This window comes from Gavialis gangeticus, unplaced genomic scaffold (assembly GCF_001723915.1).
Source record: "Gavialis gangeticus isolate Ggan-Ray unplaced genomic scaffold, GavGan_comp1, whole genome shotgun sequence".
Lineage (NCBI taxonomy): Eukaryota > Metazoa > Chordata > Crocodylia > Gavialidae > Gavialis > Gavialis gangeticus.
Window position 1 is genome coordinate 68561854 of NW_017729033.1, and position 20021 is coordinate 68581874.

At 39.9% G+C, this 20021-nt stretch overlaps 1 protein-coding gene across 1 annotated transcript in view; it reads right to left on the minus strand.

Annotated features, from left to right (window-relative positions):
• Positions 1–2071: 2071 nt before the first annotated feature.
• The window catches only part of TEC (tec protein tyrosine kinase), a 77819-nt gene continuing 59869 nt past the window's right edge, over positions 2072–20021 (minus strand). The window contains exons 7-18 of the mRNA XM_019525860.1: positions 19523–19707; positions 18387–18452; positions 15420–15474; positions 15155–15234; positions 14290–14423; positions 12208–12282; positions 11266–11437; positions 10230–10446; positions 7692–7756; positions 6614–6732; positions 5900–6057; positions 2072–3429 (exon numbers count right to left, since the gene is read on the minus strand). Coding sequence (XP_019381405.1) covers positions 3352–3429; positions 5900–6057; positions 6614–6732; positions 7692–7756; positions 10230–10446; positions 11266–11437; positions 12208–12282; positions 14290–14423; positions 15155–15234; positions 15420–15474; positions 18387–18452; positions 19523–19707 — 1404 coding nt within the window. The 3' untranslated portion in view covers positions 2072–3351. The remainder of the gene's footprint in view (positions 3430–5899; positions 6058–6613; positions 6733–7691; positions 7757–10229; positions 10447–11265; positions 11438–12207; positions 12283–14289; positions 14424–15154; positions 15235–15419; positions 15475–18386; positions 18453–19522; positions 19708–20021) is intronic.

Consider the following 20021-nt stretch of genomic DNA (forward strand, 5'->3'; position numbering starts at 1 on the left):
CCCCTACATCCCCAAGCAACTGCTGAATAGTCCTCCTTAGTGATGACCCCTCCTTTCCATTGGTAGTAAGCCTCCTTTTTGGCAAGGAGACATTCCCGGAAGTTTTAAAGAGCAAATTATACAGATATGTGACAGGGATGTTTTAGACAAGTATAATCCTGTAATTGGATTAGATGGCCTCCTGAAGTCCCTTTCAGCCCTACTTCTCTGATTTTAGGTTAGTTGTCATTTCTTAACTTTCTTAACTTCAAGTGGATGATACTGAAGATTTATGATTGTCTGTGTCATCTTCAAGTGGAAGACACTGAAGATTTAGGATTAATTCTGCTTTTGTGCACCCATCTAGTGTATTAAATGAGTCAGAGATCCTATGGAAAACATTTTTTATTAGATCGTGCAATACTACCATAACACTCATGCCCTGGAGACAGAATTAGATTTCACTACAAACTAAATTTGATGTTTCCTGAGTTTCACATACTCAAATTTGCAATCCAAATAATTCCCACCCTCCATTCCTTTTAATACAACTTCCTACTTTCTGGTGTATTTTTTTTTCTTATTTTTAAAAAGAAAATGGCATGTATCGTTATAAGAGAGGCAAGAATGTATGATACCTTTTATTATAGTTTATCATTATACCTGATTACAATCTACTTCATACTCACTGATCTCTCATGACCTCAGGTTTTTGCTGCGTCTCGTCTGTTGGCTACCTGATAGTTTTATGACCTGCTTTTGTTAATATATGGAGTTTTATACCCAAGCTTTTGTTCCATCTGCTACTTAGCTGTGCTGTGTCTGCTTCTCTCCCAGAGGCCTGAAGGATACTGTGATACCCAAAAGCTTGTCTAAATCTATCCCAACCATGCAATTGGTTCAATAAAAAATACCAAAACCCACCCACAATAGTTCCTACTTCTCACATACTTCCTTGACCATCACTGCTACAACCATTACTTCAACACTACAAAAACATACATCATTGCAACAGCTCTACCATTTTACATCCTCAGATATGTTTGAGAAATCCCCTCTCCAAGAACTGGGGATAAGGTGACACAGGAACCATATTTTGGATAACAATTAGAGAGGAGTGGTTTACATTCAGTCTTCTAAATACCACCCACAGCTGCTCTGGAGCACTTCAGGGTTTCCCAGTACAAAGAGGAGTAGTGCTGGCACTGCCGTAGTGGTGGAAGAGGTTTGGATCCAAGTCTTTCATACATTTGCGTTGACCTATTTCTTCACGCAGTCTATTTTTTTTTTGAGGAACACCAGCAAGGAAGAGGAAATATTGTTTCTAGTGTTTATCTCAGTCAAATTGGAACAGAATTTCATGCAATAATAATAAATTAAAAAATGCTTTTCTAAACTAAAGACCTTTTCCCTGCTCAATCTGGAGACCTGAAGAAAACAATGGATTTTCAAAAATGCTTACAACAATTTTTATAGTGGAAAGCATGAGGCAAACTGATTAGGAATAGCTCCCCTTATAATTGCTTGATCTAAATGGTCCTGGATATGACCATAAACTGCATCTGACTGGAGGGCCTGGTGGCAATGTGGTGGGATTACTCATGGTGGGATAGTGTCTATAAAATATCTCAGTGTTGCAACCAGAGTAAGGTGGGCATAGGGAGCCCCAAAACCCTACCCTCCACTGCCTTGCGATTACTTTCTGGGTGGAGAACAGCTAAGGGACAAAACTCTTGACAGAAAGGCACCCTTGCTGAGGCATTAGGCAGTCAACAGTAGTCTTATCTGTTGCTTTGGCAGAAACTACAGCCATTAAGGCACTGAATGTCAGGACTCAATCTGGTCTTAGGATTCTGTCTCAATGGTCTCAAGGCAAACGGTAGGTCTTGGGCAGCCTCCACTCCTCCATACTCTTGCCTAGTCATACGCATCAAAGGTCTTGGTGTGATGGTTGCAGGACTCTATACAAGCAGATTCATCGGGCACCTGACTAGACCACTTACGCATACACCATGATCCAGAGGATTGATGGTTGCCTACTACTTGATTTAAAGTTGGGCTGACCTGAAGTTGTCTAAGCAATGAAATCATGTACCTCTATATATTTAGCTTTATTCATCACTGGTGCACTATGCTGAATCAATGGAGTCACACTAGCTAGGAGCTTATCTTATAGATTAATGTAATTTGATAAAATCAATAGCAAAACACTATTCAGGATTCCAAACAAACAGTTATTTGATTTATTATACACATGCTATAACATGGCATTTGCTATTAAAAATATTACGCTTATTTCAGTCTATGAACGACTGACCAGGGACAGAATGATAAAAACCTTCCAGGTTAACACACTTCCCGGTATCTTGTTATCATTCACAGATGCCATGTGTCACGTTGTATGTGCAAGTTATGGTAGGTTGAACCTGTTGTGTCCTAAAATATTCAAGAAGCAAACACTTACATTTAATATAAATTAAATGTATACAGTCTATATTTACATTACATACAATATATAATTTAACAGTTAATCAAATGCATTGTTCTATAGTGCAATGAGTCAGTTGTGTTGTATCCTGAAGTTTCTCATTATGCTTAGACTCAGGACAGAGTCTGGGAGCTCTTTCAAAAACTCCCCAAAACATTTTTTGGCATAAAACAAGTTGTCGATTGGTTCTGCAGCAATTCCTTTGACTGTTTCAGTGAGCCAGTAGAATGGGTTGCAGATCATGCTTTTTTATGTACAAATGAAGAAGCCAAGTGGATATCACAGGTTCATGGCATAGGAAGAACATTGTTTCAGTGTACGTCACAAATGTCCATCAACTGCAATCAGAAATATTTCTGGCAAACCACTGGAAACCTTCCTGTCAGTAACTGGCCCTTTATGGTAACGCTGTGCTGAGTTGTTAAGTATGCAGGTAGCTACAACAACTACTGACTAGCAGCAAGACTAAATGAAACTCATGGATATGAACACTATATACATGATTTACATTTACTGGATTGCCTATGTTCTGCATTGGCCACAAGCTGTCTGTTCCTCCACCTATCAAGACCAATTTTCCACCTGTTCACCACCCCACTAGGAACTTGTCAGAGAAGGCACAGAGACTTGCCTACACTGTCTCTGTGCCTTCTCACTGCTACAGCTGAGCGTATTGTGCATGTTCCTCTATATTATGTGAGAACTCTTCCTCCATGGAGACTGACCAAATGCTAAGTGATTATCAATGCTCTGCCATTCCACAATTTCTTTCAGCAGCTTGAAGGATTGAGCCCTTAAAAAGGGAAGGAAAATTTGCTGCATTTCTGAATGGAAAGTGGATTCTTTCCTGCCTCAGGGACTTCTTTTCACTCTGCCATTCCTCTTCAGAAAGCATCTTCACTCTCTGCTATCTCATCAATTATGTGAAGCAAATCTTGAAAGGTAGGGCGTCCCTCTGGTTTCTGGAAATAATAAAAAAAAGGCTTCGTTGTAATTGGCAGGTACTCTGGTCACATCAGAATTGTTTTATTTCAATGATAAAATAACATGAACAAATAAAATAAGAAAAACAGATGAATACATGAAAATATTTTGAGGAAAAAACTCATGCCTACTAAAGTTGTTTGTTTGGGGGTTTTTTAATCCCATTGTGTACAAGTCTATTTCCCAATTATCTGAAATTCAGAACCTTGTGAAAGCTGGGTATAATACAGCATGCTTTTCCTGAAAAATAGGAACCAAAGGACTACCATACTGGATATGACCTGTGGTCCATCTAGTCTGCTATCCTGTTTGATGAGATCCAGCACCTGATGTTTCAGAGCAGTGGTGTTCAAACTATTAGAGTGGTGGACTGGGTCCCTGTGACCCAGCCGCACTGTGGGCTACCACTCCCCAATGGTAGAGCAGGTGGGGGGAAGAGGGGGAGAGGTGACTGCCAATGTCAGAGGGAGAGAGGGACTGAGAGGAAGAGAGTTTACCCCAGATAAACAATATATGCAATAGGACAGAGGGAAGGAGAGAGCTTACTTCTGGTAAGAGTGCCCGCTAAAAGGGAGGAGAGAGAGAGAGTAGGTATGGAGGGGGATCGGTAGCATGGTGCAGAGCAGGGAAGGGAAAACACTGGACTGAGCTCCTTGGCACTGATTCCCTGTGCTGCAGGCTGGATCCAGTCTCTTTGGAGATTAGATCCTTGCCATGGGTGGCTTCAGAGCAATGTGCAAGAAGCTTCTCATTAAGCAGAAGTGGGAAAATCTGTCATTCCCATTAAGCGTGCTCCTAAACATTTAAGTTAAAGATTTTCTTGAGCCCTGAATCTTGAAACTGAATATCATTTCTAAAATGTGTTAGCATTAATTACCAAGTATTGTGGTCATCTTTATAGAGCCTGTTACATTATAGGTCTCTTCCACTAGTAAGACATTGTAGTTCAAGTTTTTTCATTAGACTTTATTTGACTTTTAGTTACCCAGCTGTCTCTATTAATCATTCAATTTATTCCCTTGTTGCCTTTATATCCCTACTTGTATCTGGTTCTTTGCCTAATTACCACTCAAGTAATAAATGTGGCTGATCAAACTGTTCCTATCTTGTCACTCCAGCTACTTACTCTTATCCCCATACATGCCACTGCCACCAAAATAATCATCTTCTCAAAATGATCTGGCCATGTTATCTTTCTCTTTGATTTCTTTGGTTGGATCTTCTGATACACCATGGGCATAGGCAAGTGTACACTTCGAGCAGTAGCAAAAGCCAAGGGACAGCTGCTGCTGCTTGAGAGCACCCAGAAACTATTACATTGCAACAGTTACACCAGCGCAAGTAGAGCACCATTGCCAAACAAATGCAGCAAGACTTCTCCAACTTAAACTCCAGGGTGAAGCAGTGTTGAAGTCGAGCTCTTTTGCTACAGCTATATGAAGGGCATGTGTATACATGTAACTGTTACAACAGTGGTTCTCAACCTTTTCAGGGTAAAGGCACCCCACCACCACTTTTCTGAACATGGTAGCACGTCTGGCTGAGAATCAGTTAGTGCTGCCTCACCTTACCCGAGTGCTTCTAAGCTGGACTGTGCAACTGTGATGTAATAGCCCCCCGCTGCATGGCCCACCCAGGGAGAGCTGTGACGCATGTGCGTGTTCCTCCTGCATTAGGGTTTTGCTCAACCTGAGGCAGGCAGGAGCTGAATGTCGACAGCACAGTTTCACCTGCCCCTGTCCCTCAGAAGAGCATTTGGGGGGAAGGATCAGAAAGAGCTACACAGCACAAAGCAGCTTTGCTGCCTGCTTTAAGCTGATTAGGGGGCCCGAATGCAGGAGCAGTTTTACCTGGCCACTGCCCCCATAACACCTCTGATGGGGCCCATGGCTCCCTGGTTGAAAACAACTCTGCTATAATGTAAGAGCTGCTGTACATCTTGGAGCAACAGTTATTTTCATTCAACTATTCAACTATTTTCCTCACCTTAACAAAGCAGCCAAAGCAGACTGGCATCTAGAAGACAAATTGGCTCAGAGAGGCATGAGATTTTTGTAGGCTAACCAGGCACCCTTAAAGGGATTACAGAAATTTCACCTTGTTCTGGACCTTTGATCTTTTATTTTTCTATTTCCTGTCCCTCCCATTTTCCAGTGTCAGCAGCCTAACTGCCATGTTCATCTTTTCCCCCAAAGTCATCATTTTTTACAGTGCCTCTATGCATAGGATACTCTGTCCATTCTGGTTTCCCAAACCACTGTTCTTCCTGTATTTTGTGACTTTCTAGAGGGGCTAGAAAGGTAGCCTTAAGGCTACCTCAGACATGACTTAGTTGCCTTTCAAATAAAACGCTGTCAGAATTTTACAGTAAGGAGTCAGGTCCTTCAGCTGGATCAAACTCTTTGGTGAATAAAAATACAGAAATGAAGAGAGATATAAAAGAGATACCTCATGCCAGCACATCATCATCACATCGTACACATTCTTACAAGCTAGTTTTGGCCGATATAGACGATGCCCTTGGCTCACCATCGTCACCACTTCATAGTTTGTGTTCTTCTCAAAGGGCATTTTACCCTCAGTGAATACTTCCCACATTAAAACACCTGGAAAGGCATGAAAAGATTGTCAAGATAGTTAACAAAATTATGACTGTAGGCACTGCCACATGTTCAAATTAAAGCTGCAGAAACCAGCTTTAAAGTTATTATACATTTTCAAGCACTAACTTTGTAGATGGTTAGCTCTTTTTATAGCTGGACATTTTATGGTGTGATAATTACTTTGCACATATGGTCAGCCTGAATTTATTGTGCAATTAACCAGTTAATTACATGATAATTACTTTGCATGTGTGGCCAGTCTAAATTTATTGTACAATTAACTACTTAATTTCATAATATATGTGATATGTGGCATGGGCCTTATAACAATGAATTTTCTATTCAAACGGAAAATTGTTGGAATTTGTTGTTATTGTGTTTTTTCAAGTGTTCCATGTTCCTATCACCCAGCAAACAAGACTTGCAGTCCTAATTTCAGTACAAATTAGTAATGATTCCATGATTTCAGTAGAGTAACACCAACATAAATCTGGGCAAAATAATTTTATTGGGCCTCTCCTAGGAGATTTTTTTATTGCAGTGCTAAGGAATGCCGTACCAAATGACCAGACATCTGATTTACTGCTGAATCGGCTATAGTTGAAGACTTCTGGGGGACACCACTTTACAGGAAATTTAGCACCTGAAGAGCTTGTGTACTGATCATCAAGAACATACCTAAAAAATGAAACAGACAAAACATTATTTTCTAGTCTGACTCCATTTCTGAAAGCATCAATTTCATGCGTGCTTGTATTTTAGGAGCTCATGTTGCCACCTAATGGTTAATGTCTCAACATGTAAATAAGTGAAAATTACCAATTTCTTACTCAATAAGCCTGTTTTTCACTATGTTCAAATGCTGCATGGCATGCAAGTCGAGGAGAGAAGGATGGAAGAAACCTGGCACAGTGCACGAAGTGCCTGTGCACTGACCAATTCCTTCCAGTGACCCACTCCCCAACAGACACCAGGCACCACTTGTAGCAGCCAATGGAGCTGGTGAGAAAATGCAGGGAAATAGAGGAACTGTATTTCCCTGGGACATACTGCCTCCCAGTGTCCTGCTGAGGAGATATAGCAGGCATCCCCTGCTTAGAAGGTAAGCTAGCTGGCATATGTCATTTCCTTTATTTACAAATACATATATTTATAAATAATTTTCTTTTTTATAATCCTTAACACTGTGGTCTGAATATCACCATCCAAGAGCTGAAGTCCACTGTGCCTCATGCATCAACAATTTCAGATTCTGTTTATCATAAGGAAAATGGAAAAGGTGAAAACATTATGAAATCATTAACGTTCACTTAAAAAAATTATTGTCACCAAAAATTTTTGCTCAATCATAGTTTTTCCTGGAATTACATAAGCATTAAAGAGAACTTGTATACACAAGACCCACTTCATATATCATTAGTAGTCTCAAAAGTGGTGCAGAACAGAGGATAGAGCCTAGTCTGTATATTGTGTTCAGAGGAAATGGGAACTACAAAAACCCCATGTAACTGTTCAGGTACACTTAATATATAAAACATATGATTTTGCTTTTTCCACTTTAAAAAGTGCAAAATAGCCACAAATATTGTGTTCATTTAATTTAAAAAATGTATATGCACATACAGACTTATCCATACCTTGTCATTCCAAAATCAGACACTTTCACCACTCCCGATTCATTCACTAAACAGTTTCTGGCAGCCTGAAAAAGGAATAATTTTATATATCAATGATAAGGAAAAATATAAATAAGGAGGAGCTAAAATGAAATTATATTAGTTGTACATTACATTCTACCATCTCTAAACAAACAGAAATCCCACTAAGTTTTATTGGGCTTCTGTTCAGCTTAAGTTGTATGATTTGGCATTTTTTGCTGTGAAGCCCAATTTGTAATTAATACTGAGAAAAAAAATGCTGTGTTCTATACACTGTGTTTCTACATGGGATACCCTCTTCTTTCATATACATCAAACCTAGAAGCACATGACTAGAAGGCATGTCTTGCATCACAGAGGCTAGTCCCCTGCTATTCCAGTCACTTCATTCTTTTGTTTATATCAGCACAGATCAAAGTCAGTCAAAGTTAGAGCTACCCCAATGTAAACCAAAATTTATCTCAGAAATTATGGTAAATAATTTAACCCAGTCTTAGAGTGATGTTGTAGCCATGATGGTCCAGGAATTATGCAAGAGGCAAAGGTTTTCTGGGATGATATCTTTTATTGGTTCAACTGCATAGTTAGCATAAAATTAGACAAGCTTTTGAATGCATCTGAACTTTAGGCCAACTATGCAGTTGGTTCAAGATATCACCCAAAATATTTTACTTTATCATGTAACTCAGTAAGATTCTATCCATCACTATTTCTCATTCACTGAGCTGTAATTCTGGGGACTCAATCCTACTCTGGCTTATTCTAGTGCAAGATAGATACAACTTCTGGTCCCTGCTGCCTATCTTTTTGGCATCTCAGAACCTACTCATTTCCAATTTTCCTTTCATTTAAGGTTTAACTCATGGCAATGATAGAGTGTAGTGGTAATGGGCTTAATTTAGGACCTTGTTACACATTGCAATTTTTGCTGCTCAAATACTGATCAGTGGTGGTGCTAGCTCAGGTTTGGAGCAGTTATACATTCAAGCCAGTAAGGGCTTTGAGGACTGAAAGGGAAGAATCCCCCAACCTCCACTCCCATTCTGGGCTTCCCCCTGCCCCCTGCGAGTCTGCTCCTTGGGGTTTCCTCCCTGCTCCCCCCTTCCCCCAGGGCTCCACCCCTGCCTCCCCAGCTTACTTGCACCTGCCTGCTGTCCTGTGGGGATGTGGGAGTGTGGGGGCAGGTGGGGTATTCACACTAATGTATAGACTAATGTGTAGCTACTCTAGGCCAACACAAGCTGGGTAACAGGGACCAGAAATAAACCTAGGCTGGAGTGGAGTAACTTTAACCTGCCTAAAGACTATTTATAACTAATTTCACATGTTAACATGTGGACAATCCAACGGTAAAGAGCTCCAGGAGCCACCTAAAATGAGCATGCAATAAGGTCCTTACAGTTGTAAGTCACAGAAACATCCCATTCTACTCTTAATATGATACAACAGTTTGTTACTGTAAGAAAAGTACATAACTTATATGCTTGGGTTAAAATTTACCATTAATGTGATTGCCAATCATGTTAACACAGTATGAAAGATAGATCAATTCCTGTGATCTGAAATTTCCTTTTATATTTTATTTAAAACCATGCAATAAATTCCATTGTGCAATTTAATATAGAAAATTTTCAAGACACAATTCCATTTATTTTAACTCTGTGTGCTATATTTTTACTAACTGCTGTGCTACCATAAATCATTGACTGATTCCTGTTATGAAACAAGATAAATAATAATCTTTGAACGCATCCAGATGAGTATGCATATGTGGTACGTGGTGACACAGATCCGTCTGCAGGCACTCCCTGAGCTGCTAATTTGTAGAGAGGGGGGTGTTTTCTGACACCAGGAAATTCCAGTGTCAAAAAAATCTGCGCTAGAAAGCAGCAGGGCAGTACATGTGGCAGCAGCGTGTGCTACCTAAAACCAGAAGCAGGTGGGCCAGAGCCACACTCCAGCTGCCAGCCAGGCTCTCTGCTATCAGATCACTACTGCTGGGGCCCCAGGAAGCTCCCAGGGCCCCAGGTGCTGGCCCCAGCCTCCCCTACCCCACCTGGGACAACTTGTGTGCATAAACAGGCGTTCCCCCCAGACAAGTTGCAGCAGCACAACTATATGCTGCTGATATTTGTCCCCAGGGAAACACACGTGCTATCATCTGGACACACCCTTCAAGTGTAAATATACGTGCTACTGAAGACAAACTCTTTAGGCTACATGGAATTCTGAATAGTGATTTATAATACTGCGTTTTTGCACAGAATACACCATATGAACTTTATTACAAACATTTCAGAGAGACTTCAGACCCACTCCTTATGCAGAGATTAACTTCTTATCCTAATTCAGAACAGACAATTATTAGTATTTTGTTTAATTTTAACAGAAATAGTTAAACAACAGGGTTGGGGGATTGAGAACATTCTGAATAACAGAAATAGTTTGTTACCCTTGGCTTTTAATGTCCAAATATAAATTTAAAAAAAAATAGTAAATAAATCAACATGCTGTTACCAGATCTCTGTGGATAAAGCCATTGCTCTCCAGATACTCCATTCCTTCACATATATCTTGGCACACAGTCACGAGGGCATCTCTACTCATACGTCCACGTTTTTGTCTCAGGTAATTCAGGAGGCAGCCATGTTCCATGAACTCAGTCACTATGTAAATAGGTTTCTGCTGCGTACAGACCCCATACAGCTGAACTAATTTAGGATGTGTTAGCTTCCTTTCAAGATCAAAAATATATTTACTGTTATTTACCCTGCTTCAAAAAAAGTTATACAGATCTTATGTAGACGTAAAAGTATTATATAAAAAACAGTACACAGCAGCAGTGAATCAAGGATTTCCCAAATGGGGGTGCATGGGCAACAACATGCACTGAAGGGGTCGCTGCACCTCCCGCTCCCAGCCTACACCATCCCCACCAATGCAGGAAGACCACTCTTGGCAAACTCCAAGGATTTGAAATCCCTAAAGCAGGTGAAAATCCCACCTCACCGACTTTTCCTTGCTCCCCCATCTACAGCTTCTGCTTCTTCCCCTCTCCTAGGGGTGGGGGAAGCTTCAAAGTCATTCCTGCCTGCTCCAGCCAGGCTGCATGGGGGCTGAGATCAGCGACAGTGGCAGCAGCAGTGATGCGCAGGAATGATGGGTGCCCCAAGCCTGCTCAGTTCCCCAGGAGCAGGCACAGGGAGTGGATCTCTGGCCAAAAAATCAAATTGCTGCTACTGCTGCGTCCAGCTCCTGTGTAGCTGGTAGAGTGGACACAAGTGGCTTTGAAGCTTACCCTGCCCCTAGAATAGCAGAGAAAGCAGAAGCTGAAAAGCGGGAGAGTGGAGAAGGGAAGGGATGTTCAGAGAGGATGGGAGAGGATTCCTAACTGCTTTGGGGACTTTAAAAAAATCCCCAGAGACTCCCATATAGTGCAGTCCAATCCAAAAAGGGACTGCAGCTGCACCACTGCACCCACTCTGGATCTGCCTCTGGTACACAGTATCAGAAATCTGAAGTCTGCTATATAAAGTACTTAACAATAACTTACATCATGACTTTAGCTTCCTCTATGAAGTCCTCCTCATACATTGCACCTTCTCGGATTGCTTTGATGGCTACCTTATACTGTGCCCTCCATTTGCCAAGTCGCACTACTCCAAAAAGACCACTCCCCAATTCTCTCATGAATGTCAGTTCTGATGGATTAATTTCCCATTTCTCTGTAAGAAAGAAAAACCAAGGACTGTTATATGTATATGCAAACTGAATGTATGGTGATAGAATAAGGTGTTGAACTGCTTACAGATTTGGGTATAAAGCTCCTTATGACCAGTTTGAAAGTGTCCTAGTTTTTAATCACCTAAAGTGTGGATAAATTATGAAACAGCTACAATTTATTAGGAGCTGCTAACTGAGCTAGAAAAACCCTTTAAAAAAAAAACCAAAAAACACAACACAACATTATTACATGCTGATACTATATTATCAGACTTGGCTCAGCATGCCGCTATAATCAAAGACTGTGCCCATTCACTGAAGCTGTACAACCTGCCTGGGCAATGACTGAAATACTAAGGAGGAGCCAGAGCATTTAATTCCCTTCTTTGTTTAAGAAATCAGATTTGAGGAGGGGAAGTTTAAGAGCCTGTATAAGAGAGGCAAGGTATGACCCTCTAATGGAAGCAAATATCAGAATGTCCACTGGGGCACTGAATACTTGCAGAGGGCCAGGTATATACTTTCTGAACCTTTCCATCACTTCTCCCTGACAACATACTTCCCTCAACCACCCTTGCATTGCTGTCCATGTTGTGGGTCCCCAAAGCCATCTTCTCTGGAGGGTTTAATGGTTGACCATGGAAACACAAGTAAAATGCAGATTGACAATATGAAATCAAACTTCTGTCATTTTTCATGTCGTGTCAGTTTAGTTTTATTAAATGAAATGCCACCTAAAAAAGTTAGGTAATATAAGAGAGGTGTTGATTACCATAGCTGAACCCTGCAGTAGTGGGTGCAGGCTTCATTTTTGGAGTCACTGGATATCTCAGCCTTGTAACCAGACCTAAAGTTCAAAGAAAGTTCATAAATGGATAAAGTCCTGTCTCTGAAATAGCATAAAGCAGTGCAAAAATACGAATTATCCCCTATCTCATTTCAAACCCATGAAAGGATATTGATTTATCCTTTAGAAAGAAGACAGAATTGATTTTTTTCCAATATAGTTTGTTTTTGCCCGTTCTTAAATAAATTAAAAATGGGAATCACTGATGATGCTACAGCATCTATAAAATTAAGAGAATGCATTTTGCTTGATAAGTTAGATACATTTTTATTTTTGAAATACTGAACATTTTACAGCTAGCGTAGCACCAATTTTTCTTGCACAAGGTCTGCATTTACTGTAGTTCAAATGGAAAAATTCTGTAAAAGGTGTATTGTCATCAGAAGAGTTATGATTTGTACATACAACTCTCATTAGCAATAAAAGGAATCACTTTCATCCAGATTAGGGTTCTGAGTATTCTTTTAAAATGTATTATGAAAAGACAAAGACTATGATGATAAATGAAAAATAGATTAAGTAGAGGAAAGAAAGGAAATAAAAAAAAAAAGCCAAGCATTGTTATCTTTTGGAGAACCATGCATTTAGGCAATTACCTTGGTGCCAAATGTAGTATTTGACTGCAGAACTAGTTATATATTTTACTGAGAACAAAACTATGCATGTTTAATAGATAACAAAACATGTTTGGGTACTTATCAGAGGGCCACTGGTCCACCTGAATTTAATGTTAAAATATTTCAAATTGAAACTGGGAGAGGGGATGACCACAGTCTGGAAACGAATGAAGAACATTAATTATTTTCATTTCCATGCACTGTGCCAGATACCAAAGTGCACACTTAATGACTAAGTGGATTCTGGCTGCACAGCCACAGGAACTTAACCCCAGGTGCCAGGACGATCTTTTTGTACCACATGGCTGGTGTTGGGTTTCCTAAATTAAATCACTTTCAGGGCTGGCAGAAGGGTTGTGCCTTGGACATCAGTGTACAAATTCTAGCTGCCATCTGAATAGTTTACTAACAGGCATCACCTAAAACCTTCAGGTTTATGCTGAAAAAATCAGTGAGCAGTATCAATGGCAAGAGAGTGCACATCCGCTGTACTTCTCTGGCTTCCTGCATATGTCTGTAGAGTTCCTGCCATTCTTTAAAGCAATCATTTAATTGGGGTCTAAGGAATTTTATTCCCAATTCCTAAAATGGCATGACCTCCCATAACAGACACATACAGCAGGTAATGCAATTTTGGGAATAGGGCATAACATTTCTCAGACCCCAATCATACAACTGCCAGCTGCCACTGCATGGGAAGCCCTGCATCAGAAGCCCAAGGCTGTTCCCTGCCCAATCCTGATGGCAGGGCTCCCCCATGTGACAGGTTGTCTGCTTTGACTACAGCCCATGCTTAAGCAGGAAGGCACGGCTGTTTGAAGTGGTATATGTAGATGGGGAGTAGGAAGCTCAAATCATGTCACATATCAGTGTGGGCCAACCCTTTTGACAGATGTGCTACAAATTAGCCCCACACCTCCCCCAAGTGCCACGTCAATCCTTTTCCCTTACCCAATATGCTGCTCGGCTTTCTGGTTCCCAATCAACCTGCTGCTCTGCTTTCTGTTTCCTGCCAGATCTGATGCTCTGCCTTATACTCCCTGCCCTATCTGTCACTGTGCTGCCCATTCCCTCCCCAACATACCACATGCCATATGCACAGAAGCTGCCCATACCAAGTGTGACACCTATGCCACAGGTTGGCCACCTCTGCCATAAAGGTAATGCCTGACAAGACTCTAAACCATAGCCAAGGCATCTAACCCACTGGGAAGCAAGCTGATAGGCGATATAAAAAGCAGTCAAAATTCATTAGAAAGAATATAGCAATGACTCCGCATATTTTAGAACAAACCTTAAAAACTTGGAGTAGGAGGGCAACTATTTAAAAACTGCATCCCTTTCCTATCGAAACCAGCTTCCATTTAATTAAATCAAAACAAATATTTACCTGCTGCATTATGTTTATGATACTCAATTATCTCTGGTATGGAGTCAAAAAGATGTTTTTCTGCTAGGTAGTACTGTTTCGGTAACATCGCTGTTTCTTTTATATGGTAGTGTCTTATTCCTGATGAACCTTCTCTAAAGAAACAAAAATTAAAATGCAATGAGAGGTACATGTTAAATAGGAAATGAAATAATGTTTCATACACTGGATGATAAATACTGTCCAGTAATTTCCATAAATTATACTTTATGTAGCTTTGCAAGATGGATAAATAGGAACAAATGGTATACTTCTGTTTTATACCCCATACAACAAATGCAGACAACCATGTGATTATGATCATAGCCTCACTCATCTGTTCCTGCTCTGTCTGTGCCCAAACCCAACAATTAGAGTAGACAGAAAACATGCTCAGGGCCCCTCTAAGCTGTCTATCCTGCCTTAATGCTAGACTTGAGAATAGGGGAATTGGGTCAAGTGGGTTAGGTTTGTTTCTCACTGACAATGCTGCCTTTGGCAAGGAGGTGGTATAGACATATCCTCAGATACCCTTTTGATGTTGACACATTTGCACTACCCCCAATGTGCAAATTGTGCATGAAAGACCAAAAACACCATAACATTAAGCCAAAACTTTGATGATTCATGTCTGAACTAGTAAGTTACCGGAATTTTAAGAAGGTTCTATGTAATTTACTTCCAACTCCAGTAAAAATGTGTTCAACACTTTGAAAAGGGAACCAACCTTAAGCATTCAATTTCTAAAATTCTGGTTTTGTTTCTCTGTTGAAGTCTTTCAGTCCATGCATCTATGCAAACCAAATTAAAACAAAAGAGGGCATGGCCCACTGCCACTGTAACTTACCCTCCAAATTTTGTATACAGGGACACAGTATACAGTCCTGGCTGACTTGAGTCTCTCACCACAAAGCCACCTTCTTTATCCTAAAATTTAAATACAATGATGTTATGCCTCAAGAAGTTTACTGTATTTCTTCACAGATGTGCTCTCTGTTATCTCTGAGTCAAAGTTAAATGATCATCTTATTAATAAAATAAGGTACTATAAGTGAATGCATTTACCAATTTCGTGCTAGGTGAATGCATGTTCCAATAATGTAAGTACTCACCTCATTTCTAAGGAGTTGTTCTGCTTTGCTTCTGTTCAGATTCCTGCAATACCATCTGAACAAAAAAATGACAAAAATCTTAAGTGTTTAACATGTTTTTTAATAAAAAAAAAAATCAAATAAAAACAAAGCATAATATACTTACTGAGAGAAGTTAAAGTGATTCAGCATATTGTGTGATATGTAAGGAAAAAACTAAATCTATTGAACCATAGTGAATTTGCAAAACAATGGTTCAGCCATTATCACATTCTGTAGTGTATAGGCAAAACAATATTCTAAAATTAATCCAATGAGATCCTACAGAAGCACAGAATGCAATAAAGCTCAGGATATATAACTCTCTGCAACAAAAATACCAGTCAAGAACATGTTTTTTACAGATATCATTTCAATGCATGCCCTAAATAATGGCAATCTGAAAAATGTCAACTGCTTTTTCAACATGCTGTATAAGCCCTAATCATATAGAGTATAGACCAATATAGCAGTTATACCAATGACAAACTATATGAGTGTAAGCTGTTCCAGTATCAAATATATCTGTTCCTTTGTCTGCTCCTACAGTCCAGACAAGCACAGACATGTGGTATGTAGCACTGCAGACCCACCTGCAGCGCCACACACTGCACAATGTAGGCATTCCCTACGCTGCTGCCTTGCAGTGCAGGAGGCAGGGAAGGGGGGATTGACCCCAGGAGATCCCAAGGTCAAAAAAAACCATGCCAAAAAAAAAAGCAGGGTAGTGCACATGGCTGCAGGACGTGCCACCCAAAACTGGAGCCTGGCCAGCTCCGGCTGCCAGCCAGGCTCCCAGCTTCAGATGCACCATGGCTGTGGCTCCCCAAGGCCCCCAGGTAAGCATATTGGGGCCAGCACAGTTGCTGGCCCCAGCCTCCCCTATCCCACTTAGGGTAACCTGCTGTGTGCCAGAGCACGCATGGCACAAGTGTTCCTTAAGGACAAGTAGCAGCAGCATAACATGTACTGCTGCTGCTTGTCCCCAGGGAAACAAACATTCATGCTCATCTGGACATGGCCATACTGGTATAAATGGAGTTAAACCACTATAACTTTATATTCAAGTTTAAAATTAGTAGCTCAGCTCACTTTATACCTGTACAGGAGCAGACAGATGTAACAGATATTTGGGATCAGCTGATGCACACTTCTGGCCAGCAAGTCCCCTGCCACTTCCTGTTTAAAACGGTTTGAAATTACATACACCGCAGCCCTAGTGAGTTCACTGATAGACTGCTTTATAGATTGCTGTGAGCCTGATTTTTAGCTGTAACTGATGTATGCAGAAAGCAAGTCAGGAGTCAATTAAATCAATCCCTCTACCAGGCTAGAACAAGCAAAGGGCAGTTCAAATGTATGCCATTTTCAGATGGTCCCTAGCAGTTAGACAGCAGGGGATCAGTATGGCACAGAAGCAGCCAGTTACATCTCCTGCTACAATGGCAGTAGTTTGGGAAGTAACATTCAAGCTTCTACATCAGTTCTACAACACCAGAGGCACTCTTGCTCCCTGAATTGGTTACAAAATCACAAGGATAAGACAGGCATGTTGTGATATACTAAGGCTAGAAATAGATATCATCAAAATAAGTGGATCAGCTGTACCAGGATGCGTCCTGCCACAGCTGATCCATTTCACTGGGTAAAACACACTTTGACTGTTGTCCTGCCCATTGATGCTGTGGGACAAACAGGCTATATGTTCTTCTGGAATTCCTGTGCAGGAGTGGGCCCCTCAAGCCCAAGGAATCCCTATACAGCTTTCTCTGCGTAAAGAGAGACACCTGAGGGAATCTCTGTACACAGGGGAAAATGGAGTTTCTTGTGCTATATTTATGGTGATACAAAGACAAGGAAAGGCAACATCTGTTTCTACCCTAAGTGGCTTCAACAGACAGGGTAACTCAATTACTTCCTAATCACTTTATCCAGCACAGATCTGGGCAAGGTCAGAGTGACAGCTTCAAAAACCAGAGAACAATATGCTCTGGGAGAGAATCAGTAACCTTAGCTAACAAAGATTAACAAATACAACAACAACAACAACAACAACAACAAGACCCTGTCTTCACCCATTAACTAGAAATGGAAAGAAGAAAGTTTTTTGGAGCAGAGCTTTGAAAATATGGAAATATAACATGTCTTTACAGACTGAAATGTTCTTTTCTTATGGTCTGAGTTGATTTAAAATGCAGGAATGCATATAAAACATGACAATTTTATGCCTGTTTTTACTCATGACCTGAAGTTTCAATATTAAAAAAATCATTTTAAAATCAGATTAGTGGTGACATTCATAACAGTATACATTTCTATCTTTCTGTGTCTTGTAATGAGCTCAAAATTACCCATGTTGTCCAAAATCAGCAAGAGCCTGACGTTAATAAAAGCCCAGTAGTACCTTCAAGACTGTTTTGGCTTATAAACTGATTAAATGTGCTAATGTTTAAACTATACACAGAGTTATCTTTTGAAGTCTGAACTTCTTGGTCTGGAATCTCTGGTCTGGTATGTTTACTTTGTTCAGTTAACAATCTTTGCTTGGGCACAAAGAAAAGAGAACACAGATTTACTCATACTGTCAGATGACAGTACTTTCAGATGACCATCACACCATTGACTACATGCAGTTTCATTACAGATGAAGGTAATTTAATGTTTCTCTTAATCTATCAATATTTTTGCTGCTGACTGACTGAAAACTACATCCTGATTCTCCTACTCACCTCACTGTAAATCAAGACACATACCTCAGTGACAACAATGCAGGTGAGAGGAAAAACAGGAAAAATATGCACATTTAATATATTTTTCAGAAGGTTCATCTTTGAGCTCAATTTCATAACCTATCATTTATACAGAATTTTAAATATGGTTTCCTTGCATTTGATAATATTTAATGTTTATTATTTTCTATTTCCTATTTTTATGAAAGTTTTCACTTACTCATATTGGTCAAGGTTGTTGGACTTCTTTCCTGTCACATAATTGCTTGGAATGTATCCTATATTTCTAGAAAGAGAGAAACATTACACAATAAATTTTAATCATGATATAATCTAAAAAAATTGAAAATTCATGTTTCATCTACTAAAAAGAAATCACCTGTAATTATCTACCTCAGTGGTCTACAAAGTGGGGTGCATGCACCCCACGGGGTGCACAAGACAATCCATTGGGGTGCGGGAAGAAAATATTAGAACTTCTATTTATATTTATATAAATATACATATATAGGGGGTGCGTGCTCAAAAATTTTTTACTGATAGGCGTGCGCGATCAAAAAAGTTTGGAGACCACTGATCTACCTTATTACTGATCAGTTCAAATTCTCATGAGAGAGAGAGGGTTTTTTTACCCAGACTCATTTTCCTTGCATCTAATGAAGTTACAATGTATACAGAAGTGTCCAGGTTTAATTTCTGAGCCTAACTACTCCTCCTGTACAACAACCAGTAAAGGGGAGCAATATGAATAGCCATACTAGCTCTCTACTTTGGCTTCCCCCTACTTCATCACAAGAAATAGTCTCTAAACAGTGCTGTCAGAAGAGATGAGGTGCTTATTGTTCCTAAAATATATATTACCACAACCACCGTACTGCAGTTTACTAACACAAAATTACCCTGAACTATTTTTTTCACCAAGGAACTGGTGAATTTTGAAGCATGATAATTCTCATTAAGACCAGTGCAAGATGTCTGAAACAACTTCCAAATACATAGGAAAAGGTTTCTGAATTTTTTAACCTATAAAAATGAAAAAGTTGGTAAAATTTAGTTAATGCCTAACAAGAAACCTATGCATACAAATCCCCAACTGTACAGAATGATCCCAGAGTTAGTACAGAGCCTCTTGGCTCTAGGGAGTTCTAGAAAGGCATAAGGTCCTGATCCATGCAGAATCCAGGATTGGAGTCCAAGATCAGATAAAGATCACTAAATCATACCCAATTTCTATGTCCATCATTCGTGATAGATAGATAGATATATATATATATATATATATATTGGACAAAACAACCTAAAATTATAGTTGGGGGTAGCTTTATTTACACCATGATGGGTGGAAATGCTGCTTACCCATGTTTATCTCTTGCTTTCCACCAATGCATGTCATTTTTCTCTATTATTGTATATTCTTCACCTTTTTCCAATCTTAAATCATGATGTTCTGCAGGCAGAAAATCATACATTGCTACTACTATTTCTTCTTCCTCTTCATCTTCACTTTGCTCAGCTGGGGGAACAGGTGGTGGAGGCCTCCGCTGAAAATGATATAAAATTATTAGTGTTCCATTGTACTCAAGCAAAATACTGTAACAGACAAAGACTAGACTAGTTCTGTGCCAGTTTAATAACCTACTTTACAAAATTGCTCTAACCCATTCAATACATATTTTTAAGTAGGATTTTTTAATCATGTTAAATGTCAATTTAATTTTTAATTCACAGATTCATTATATAAGGGCCCAATCCTACAAATACTTATCGCCCACAATAAGGCTTTGACATTGTGAATGGCCCAGGTTAATGTCAGGAGGGTTTTCAAAGTCATAATTGCTGTGGGCTCAAACCAATT